Raw genomic sequence first — 10624 nt, forward strand, 5'->3', positions numbered from 1 at the left:
GTTACAGTAACAAAGGGGTGGTTGTCACGGCACCAGTCTCAGTAAGAAGAGATGACCTCAGGTTCATGTCCTACCTTTGATCCCTTTCTTCCTCATCATGCATGTAGTCTATAATTTCATATCTGTGTTTTGGCGTGTGTAGAGAGCCAGAACGCTGATTCTCAGGTATGAAAATAAGTGTATATTTTGATAAGTACTGATACCGCTGAAGTTAGAATTATGCAACTTGCAGGAGTCTCTTAAGGCTCTTTCCCACCGGCCCAAAAACCACCAACATGCACTGACATCTGGCTTTGTCTTTAGTGGCAAAGGTTACAATCGGCATTCATATCCGGGACCGAGGACTCTGACGTGGTCACGGGTCTTAATCTGCTCCAGCTGGGACGGGCGCGATGTGATGACGCTGGTCGCATCTGTCGGGTTTCTAGGAAAAGTTTAAACAGAAATGACGTCTGTGCATCTGTCCAAATTAATCTGCAATAGAACAGAGACTGCATGAGTATAAAATCAGGCATTCTGATTGGTTCATAGCCGGGATAGCATACTAACCATATACAATGTACATGATTCAAATTCCCTTGGACCAAAAAAAACTAACTAATGAACTGAGAACTGGTGCCATGGAGGGAAGCAGTTCATCTACACACACACACACACACACACACACACACACACACACACACACACACACACACACACACACACACACACACACACACACACACACACACACAACCATTACACAGAGCCAGTTTATATTGGCAAAGTATCCCATATGCGCAGCTCTTTACGACTGGGAACTACTTATCTCTGCTCTTGTCATTATCTCTGCTTTTGTCATTTTACCTCGCAGAACATGGGAGTTGTTGCTCTACAGCTGCATCCATCGGTTAGTTTGTGTTACTGTGTGCCTTTCTTTAGCGTTAAGCAACAGAAATAGCCTGTGCAAGATGCTAGTGAACGCTGGTGCTGGGTTTCCACAGGCAACTCCGCTGTATTTGTGAAGTGCAGCGGACACCAAGCAAACCTGTGTACCAACAACATGATTGGTTTTTATATACGTTTATATCAGTTTCTACAGTATCCGGCCTATCACACACGCTGCGTCGCTTAAAAAGTTGTTTGGTTTAGTTCAAATTGTTTAAAACTATTACGCAGTAGTTGTGCTACTAATAGCCCACTGATACATATAAAAACTCACCAGGTATATCCTCTGCCTGAACAACCCTCTGCTAAGCTAGCTGTTAGCTGAAGTCAGACAGAGACGCACCATGAAGTCGGCTGTAGGAAAACACTCATCTTTTATTTTGCTTAAATCTTTAATCTAGCATCAGTGTATATTGGCATATTTCTCTCCAACCAATCAGGAGTCTGCACGTTTTCACGTCACCTTTTGGTATCGCCTCAGTTCGCTTGCAACCTCGACTGAGGTAGTACTACAAAAAGTACCTGTTAGCAGGTAACAGGGACTTTTTTTTGTAATAGAAAACAAAAAAGGCAAGTAGAGTCGAGTAGGCTGAAACAAAAATGTCAATTAATGTACAATTACTTCAAAACTGTGCTCAAGTAATGCTAGTTTATACTTCGCTGCATCTCTCTTTTTACTCCACTTCTACTTATCAGCTGTAGTTTGCAGTTATATTGAATATTTAGCGGAAAATATTAATTCAAAAACTTGATCAACTTCTAAAACTTGCATAATCGTTCAGTGAAAAATCTCCATCTGATTATTATAGTTTGAAATGAATTCCTTAAATAGGCCTGGATGAATATTTCAACCTGCTGTCAGTGAAAATCAACTTCTTTCTATTGTATTATTTATAGTTTTATTAATTAAAGGTGGAGTCTGCGGTTCTCGACAAAGATTGCTGACATTTTAAACTCAACACCCAATCAAACACAACCCCCCCCCCCCCACCCCCATCAGTTGGAGCGTTTTGCCAGATTTGCATCTAGTGCACAAGCAATTGCTCCTCCGGGGACGTATAAAATGTGCTGGACTTGACTTTGCTGTCCCTCTCCCGCTGCAGTCCTCTTTATATTCTGCTTCCGTCTTCCCATTGACATTTTGCAGGTGAACCATGCACACCTCTCCAGGGCAGCTGCAACACACACTGTCACATACTGACACTCAATGGATATGACAGAAAAACACAAAAGGAAGCAATATTCAGCTGCTAGAAATACCCAAACTGCTTCGCTGTTTTAAATAGAGACCTAAAATGTTCTCTAAGTCGTAGAGCTGCAAAGATTAATCCGTTATTTGGCGACTGTTAAATTAATCACCAGCTATTTTGATAATTGATTTCTTTTTTGAGTTATTTTTTACGAAAGAGGAGTAAAAGTTATCTGATTCAGGATTCTAAAATGTGAATATTTTCTAGTTTCTCTTTCCTCTGTGACAGTAATCTGAGTATCTTTGAGTTGTAGACAGAACAAGACATCTGAGGACGTTATCCCGGGACTTGGGAAACACTGATCCACATATTTCACCGTCTTCTGACATTTTTAGAGACCAACCAACTACTGGTTTAATTAAGAAAATAAGGGACAATGAAAATAACCGATAGTTGCAGCCCTAGTAAGTCGTATGATGAAGAAATAAAGAGTCAAAAATAGATTTAAAACAAGTATCGGATCAGAACGCTTGGTCAAGACATCCATAAGTCTAAGAAAGTCTCACATTGACAAGCTCAGTGCAGAAGGGACCGCAGAGGTTTCATGTGAAGACACCAAAGACATTCATAAATCATACAAGGATATGTTCTTAATCTCCTCTGAATGAAATGCGTCATAACAGGGAATAATGTGCATGTAAAGATGCAAATGTAGATGAAATATTATAATGAAAGGATCAGTTCACTCAATGGAGACGCAGCCAGGAAATAGGCCGTCATTGAGAACAGTTTTGATGTCCAAATTAATGTAAATTGAAGGGTAATTTAGATTTTCTTTTCCAGCCGGCACCCTATTTCCCCACGCGTTGGTGACTAAGGGATTAATGTGAACAAAAACCTTTGAAATTGGTCCAGCTGGAGTAGGCTATAACTGGAGGTGGAAGGTGGGGGGGGTCGCACTCTTTGCCTGAAATGACAGCTGATAGCGAACGGAGAAAGAGATTTAAAGGAGGGTTGTGACTCTGTGATTGGCCTTTGAAATTAATGTCAAAAGATTTGAGTAAAATACCGACTTCACTTGTCTGTGGGAATAATTTCTAAATCACAGAAGGTCTCCCCCCCCCCCCCCCCCCCGTTATATTAGTCCTGTGTGAACAGGGCTTCAACTGCATATTCCTCCCATGTTATAGAAGTAGGTTTTATAAGTTATTTTTAGTAATATCAATGTAAATATGTATTTGCAGCTCTTAGCTTCTTCTTAACCAACCAAAACAGAACACTCGCTGCTCACACATCAATGCATCCGTGATAATAATCCTTAAAAACAAATATGACACCATGAAAGGCGTTTATTGTTAATGTTACATGTAGTTTCAGTTCAGTATTTCTTTGAAGGCATGACTTCTACTTCTAATGAGTATTTCTGCATTGTTGTATTCCCACTTTTACTCGAGATTTAGTATTTAGTAGGTTACCGTACTCGGACACCTGCCCAGGGTTTACTGAGCGGGACAGAGACACCGCCACACAGCAGGAGCAGTTCTTTCAAAATCTGGGGCAGTCTAGCATTTTACATCATGCAACGCACACACACACACACACACACACCCACACACACACACACACACACACAGACACTTGCACACACTGACTCTCACTCACTCACTCGCTCACTAACTCACAGTGCTGGTATTTCCCATTTCACGCTGCTATAACCGTAAGGTATGAATGGGCTTTTCCCACTCAAAAGTGACACATTTAATGACACAAATACATTTGTTTCATTGAAAGAAAGTTTTTATTTATGTTCTGTCTAAAAAAAAAAAAAAACACAAGAAAAAAAAACAAGCTGTTTCTGTGACTGTGTCAGATGTTGCATTATTGAAAAGAATGTTTTATTTAAGAAGGAAATGAAACATTGGCTTTATGGGTAATAGTAGCCGTCCTCCCGTGTCTGCACCCAGCTACACCGATGTGTAACCTAGTTTTGGGGTCAACTAGAGAGGCCAAAGACATAAATAAATGGTGATATGTAAAGATCTATTCTGCCTGTCGTACAGTGACTGCCACTAACGGATGCTGCCTGTGTGCCAGCAGTGATCACCGGCGTCCAGATGCAGCATGCAGCACAACGCACACATTCAATGGGTGCTTCTTTTGGGAAGCTTTACAGCTTTTGCAAGAAATGTTGAGATAAAAATGTGTGGGTGAAATATGAATCCACTGTGCTGGCATTTTACGAAATGACTTTTCAGGGGACGGGGCAGACGAGTTTAGCCGACAAAAAGTGAGCGTCGTGCGGCAACAAAGTTACGTTTATACACCAAAACTAATTAAATTAGAGGTGTTCGCTTCCAATACTGCCTAAAACGCTGGTATCGGTATCTGGAAGTACTGGAGTTCATATTCCGATCGGATATCACTTAATGAAGTCCTAAAGAAAATCTACGTTAAAGTAGTTTATTTATGTTATTTTCCCCGTTTTGAATGACTGTCAAACTGGATAATAAAAGGAAGTTCTGTGGCGTTCATTGAGAGTCTCACCGACAACAAAGATAGAAATCATATCCCATACATGGGATAGTAGTATGCAGTTGTTAAAACATTATAAAATATATGATACCCTGGTATCGGACCTGCACTCCGTATCGGCCGATATGGAAGTTCAGGTATCAGAATCGTATCGGGAAGCAAGAAATGCTATCGGACCATCTCTAGTTTAAATTTAGGAAAAAGATTGTGGTTCTCCCAGGGAACAAACACACGTTTCCTGGGTAAAAATCATGTGTTCTTCCCTTGTTTTATGGCCCACCAATCCACCCCAACCTCCTCTAGAAGTGGTCCACAGCACTCTTCTGCAGCTGGTTCATGTGAACAGCTTGTATTTTTCTACTAACCTCGGAATGAAAATAGAGCATGGGGAAATGTGCAGAAGCACGCTGCTCCTGTGCCAACTGAGACCCAGCAGATGCATGCCCATAACCCCTCCTGAGCTGCCATAAGGTTTTATATGTATGTGCATTATTTACATTTGCACACATGTAAAGTAGGCTAACTGCAACCACGCATACATACACCATATACTGACACAAAATATTTAGAATTAAGCATTAAATCCCTCCATGAAGGCTACTTCCCAGCCGTTTTCATTTTATTGAAACCTTGTATGTGTAAACATGAAAGAGTGTTGACATGATTACAGGGTACAAAGTGCTCCAAATGAAGCGAGAGGAGGGGTTAATACATGCATCACGCAGCCCGAGGGCACAGACGAGCTCTCAGCAGGATTCAACTTCATCGAATTAGGAATACAAGGCGAAGAAATAGCTGTGTCAAACGCTGTGTTATGGCAATATCTGACGAATTGATTTGTCATTCATTTTAATTCTCTGTTTGCAGGTGTGTGCCATCCTCAGCCTCCTGCCCTCCGGTTCATCGGCAGATCTGACATGTGAAGCTCTCCTCCTGCTTTCAGGGAATGTCTCACGTAAGTCAACGTTAACAACAGCAGCCGCTGGTACAAGCTTTTAAAAGGCAGGAGCATCCCGAGTGTTGCCACACTGGTGACTGAATTGATTTTCAATCTTTCCTATTTCACAAGCACTACTGTAAATGCCAAACGCTTGTCTTTAATCACAACCTTGTCCTTGTGGTTATTGGCAAAATGTCTTCTCTTCCTCTTCCGTCTCAACTTAGATCTCCCAAGTACAGCAACAGTAGGTTCAACTTCAACTTCAAATTGCAGCACACACACCCGGAGAACACACACAAATATGCACAAATTCACAAGAATAATATTTTATTCGCCTCAGGGTTAAGTGCTCACAAAGATATCCCAGGCAGCTCAAACAGATAATATGAAGGGTGTGTGTGTGTGTGTGTGTGTGTGTGTGTGTGTGTGTGAGAGAGTGAGTGTTATTTTGCTGTCACATCTGTACCGAAAGTTGTCTGTGGGAAGAAATATTAAAAAGTGTAGAGTAGGTGTGTAACTCATGACTTAATCAGTTAATTATTTATCCTATAAAATGTCGAGAATAAAGTTAAAAAAACGCCAATAGAGAGCCCAAAGTCCCCCCCCCCCCCCTTCTACTTCCCGTCCATGGGACCTATTTTTTGAAAAAATATGAATGGGAGTCAATGGGAGATGACAATTAATTTTGGTACGGTTCAATTAGTGCCACGCATTTCACAAATGATGTGTGTGAATTTCAAAAGATAACTTTACACATGAAGAGCAAAACGATTTGATGTAAAGGGATTTTCTTATCATGCAAAATCTTTTTATTTTTTTAACATCATACGTGTAATCCAAAACACGAGTCGATCGGGACCAGAAAATATTTTGTCTTTTGACATTGTCCATCATTTTTTTCTCGAAGACAGGTCCCATGGAGGCAAACGGATTTGGAGGGTGCGGGACTTATTCCGAGCCTGTGTGTGTGTGCTGTGTTCGACAGTCATAACTCCCAAATACTCAGTGTATATTAATAAAAATATTCTCTAGTTGACAACATAATTGCATTGTTTAAATAGATGTAATGGTTGTTTCTCTTGATCAGCTGATTAAAAAAACTTAAATAAGAGGTTTCAGTTCTAGTCGAGGATCATAAGTTGGCAATGAATTAGGATAAGATTTAAGATGTATCTGTTTCATTCAGACAAAGTCACTTTTATAAACGTATCGCTGTACAAAAGTGAAGCCAAATCTCCTGAATACGGGCGCTGCCGTTTGTAATTCAGGAGCCGGAGTCTGCGCAGTAGTGATGAGACGGTGGAGCCGTGGTATCAAAGTCCCGCCCACACACCCGCTCGACCAATAGCGAGTCAACCACAGCTGTCAATCATGACGTTTCACCCCGTTTAACACTTAAACAAAATTAACCGTGATAAGAACTACTTAAAATGACGGAAACCATCTTTGGGAGAAATTTATTTGATGTTTACTTTGACTTTTTAGTTCGGTCCATTTTCCCTCCGCTAACATGCAGGAGGCACGATTTAGGACCTATACCGCGGCCAGCCACCAGGGGGCCATCCAGATGTTTTTTCACTTAATCAGTCTCTAAACCCCTAACAGTTAATAATTCACTTATCAAGAAAACATATTTTATTAACGCATTTGAGCAAACAACCAATGTTGCCATTTTCCTTGTGAAGACCGTGTACAAAACGACTCTTTTTATTTTTATTTAAAAATTTTCATTTATTCATTTCTCACTATAAACAGTATTGTAACAACAAGGTTTAGAGTGAGCCGTCAACTTTGCCCCCCTAGAAGAGCCTTATCTCCGGCTCAATTTTATCTAAATCTTTTTGAGTTATTGCAGAAATAATAGCCTGACCCTCAGGGCACGTCTACATTCATATTTGCTGCTGCCGTCCTATTATTGCTCGGGGAAAGGTCCGTCACCAGTGTTTACCGCTGCCCTCTAATCATCAACCTTTGTAGCTGTTAAGCTGAATCTAATGAGAATCTCATAGCTCTTCTTCCAAAGTGTGCAAACAGAGATTGAGGTTTACTGATGAAACTCTCCCTCTGGATTGCAGTACAGTCGCTGGCCTCCTCCTGGAACCAGACCCTGATCAACGCCACCAGCCAGAGGAGCGGTGAGTCGGACACGTCGCTGCTCTCCACCGTGTGTACAACTGATTTCAACTGTTACAAAAGCAGATTTGTTGTGGGATACTCCACAGGGGATGCAAGTTAGATCTGAAGTGAGATTACAAGGACTAACATCAAAGACTTAGAACAATGCTGGAAATAGATTTTGGCGACGCACCACAAGAGACGACGCTCAGGAATAATCATTAAATCCTGAGAACACAAACATCTTATTCAGCCCCACGATTGATTGCCAACATCATCGGAGCATTGCCAGTATCAGTACCGTGGCTATATGTGTAGTCCTGAGCCATGACGGGAAGGTGCACTACGGGTCAAAAGTTTAGGGTCACTTACAAATGTCCATTCCACTCCATTATAGACAGGATACCAGCTGATCTGGGTGGGGGGGCTGATCTTTAATGCTATATCTACATTTCCCATTATCAGCAACCATTCATCCAATGTTCCAAAGGCACATTTTGTTTACTAATCTGATATCATTTTAAAAAACTAACTAAGAAAACATTAAACAACCCTTTTGCAATGATGTAAGCACATAATGTAATCTGGAAACTGCTGCCCTGGTTAAAAAAAACAAGGCAACTGATGTCAGCCCGGATTCTGTCTATAATGGAGTCCAATGGGAATTTGTGAGTGACCCCAAACGTTTGAGCGGTAGTGTACGTCCTGTTTTTGACATGTGTGTCCTTTGCGCTTTAGGCCCGGGACTCTCCTGCGACACCTCCATCGACGGCATCGGCACCTGCTGGCCGAGGAGCGGCGCCGGCCAGATGGTGTCGCGACCCTGTCCCGAGATGTTCTACGGCGTCAGATACAACACCACCAGTAAGTCCTCGCTGTCAGCTGCCGTGCCATGCCAGCCAAAGACAAGAAAACAATAGATTTAATTTGATTTCCCCCTCCTTCCTCTCTTACGTGTCTTTGCCTTGGGCAAATCCTGTTTACATAATTGTGTACACAGAAATTAGCATGAGCACACAAATTAGCAAGAGACACAGAAGAGTGTAATAACATTTGTGCACAAAGTAGGATGGCTGCACATAATACAGCGTTATTTTTTATCCCTAGTGTTGTCTTCCCGTTATCCATGAACTTGTCCTTCCAGGTCAAAATTAAAAATGAATGAGTGCTTTTCCAATGTTTTTGTCACTTTTTCCAGCTTTTGGTGCTTTTTTTTTAACCTGAGCTGGTTTAATAATAGGTTTTATTATTCTTATTCTTGGAATTCATGGTCAACAAACCTTATTTATATCAAATTATACATAGATTTTTTGTTAAAAAGGCAGAAATGTTGAGTTATTGTGACTAATAGTTAAAATCAGAGGACGTTGAGTGGATCCCAGATTGGTAGATGTCAGAGTTTAGTCCGGATACTGTTTTGAAACCATAAAAAAAAAAAAAAAGAATTCAAATGCTATAAAGCACCCAAAAAATTCAATGAAAGTAATCATTAATTTTACCTGAAGAACGTGGTATGGAATCATCCATGTTATTTTCAATTTGGTTGAAAGAAATCCATATTTCTGACATAAAACACTTTGAAACGGGTCAGTTTGACCCAAAAACAACACAAGGGTTAAGCCTGTTAAAACACGAGATAAGTCAAAGTCAAAGTCTGCTTTATTGTCAATTTCTTCACATGTAAAGACATACAAAGAGATCGAAATTACGTTTACCTCTCTCCCACGGTGGAGACGAGACATTTTTAACCAATTAGGTCCACAGACAAACATAACATTCAAGTAAACAATATAAAAAGTAAAAATAAGGAGACATATACAATGAGGAAAATAAGAGCAGCAAAATGTGAGTTAAAAATGTGCAATTATGCATACAGTCGACAGGCAATGTAATAGTAATAAATGTCTTTACTAGTGTCAGCTCTTAGTTTTGGCCGTCACTGCCAGTCATAAAGTTTTTTTCTGGGTGGTATAGAATCAACTTATCCGCCCCGTTTTTATGTGCACATGCACTAATGCACAGGAATAATCTTTTTGTTATTTGCCTCCTGGTTTATTATTCACCAAGTTGTCCCAGGAGGAAGCTCTGAACAGATACCAGGAACGCTGTCCATGCTGGGTCATTAATACTGTCCCGTCTTCATGTTATCGATGTAAAACAGAGACAAAGGCAACAAATTCTCACCTTAGAAACCTATTTGGGTTATTTAAATAATAGTAGTGATGCCCTGAAGACAAGACAAGTGGTGCACCCGCTGTGAGAAAGAAAGATGGGATAATGTTATAAAAAGAAGCTTCTGAGACATTTAAGCCTGTTAAAACACAAGTTAAAGGTCTTTAATAGTGTTTGTTCTTAAAAAAAGTCTTTTTGAAACGTGATCTGGGTCACATAGAATCCAATAATCTGACCCATTTTGTGTGCTGTTTCTCTGTAGATATTATAGAATTTAAATTTGTGTGAAAGTAAGAAAGTATTTCAGGTTTCTGCTCTGAGGCCGAACTCTCCCTGAACTCCCCGGCTCCGCCGAGTCTTCTAAGGTCAAATCATCAAGTACAACTGAAATCAAATCTCTCAGTCACCTCTGGGGATCTCTTTTGAAAGGAAATCTGTTCTCAAAAGGGTGAAATGAATATTATCGTGGCCATTCGTGGCTCCAAGTATGGCCGTGCACTACTAAAATATCAATCAGTATATCAACTATCATGGGTTGTCATGAAGTTTTGTGTGGACATTCAGGCTCCTAGTCCCCGTCCTGAAAGGGCGGCTGGGGCTCAGTGGTGGAGCGGTTGCCTGCCAATTGTAAGGTTGGTGGTTTAATCCTTGGCCCTGTAGTCCCATGTCGAAGTGTCCTTGGGCAAGACACTGAACCCCAAGTGTAAGTGTGTGTGTGTGTGTGTGTGTGTGTGTGTGTGTGTGTGTG

At 40.8% G+C, this 10624-nt stretch overlaps 1 protein-coding gene across 1 annotated transcript in view; it reads left to right on the forward strand.

Annotated features, from left to right (window-relative positions):
* Positions 1-10624, forward strand: part of LOC117937013 (corticotropin-releasing factor receptor 1-like) — a 70022-nt gene that overhangs the window by 1568 nt on the left and 57830 nt on the right. Inside the window, exons 2-4 of the mRNA XM_034860629.1 lie at positions 5517-5604; positions 7665-7724; positions 8443-8568. Of these exons, the coding sequence (XP_034716520.1) occupies positions 5517-5604; positions 7665-7724; positions 8443-8568 (274 nt within the window). The remainder of the gene's footprint in view (positions 1-5516; positions 5605-7664; positions 7725-8442; positions 8569-10624) is intronic.

This window comes from Etheostoma cragini, chromosome 21 (assembly GCF_013103735.1).
Source record: "Etheostoma cragini isolate CJK2018 chromosome 21, CSU_Ecrag_1.0, whole genome shotgun sequence".
Classification (NCBI taxonomy): Eukaryota; Metazoa; Chordata; class Actinopteri; order Perciformes; family Percidae; genus Etheostoma; species Etheostoma cragini.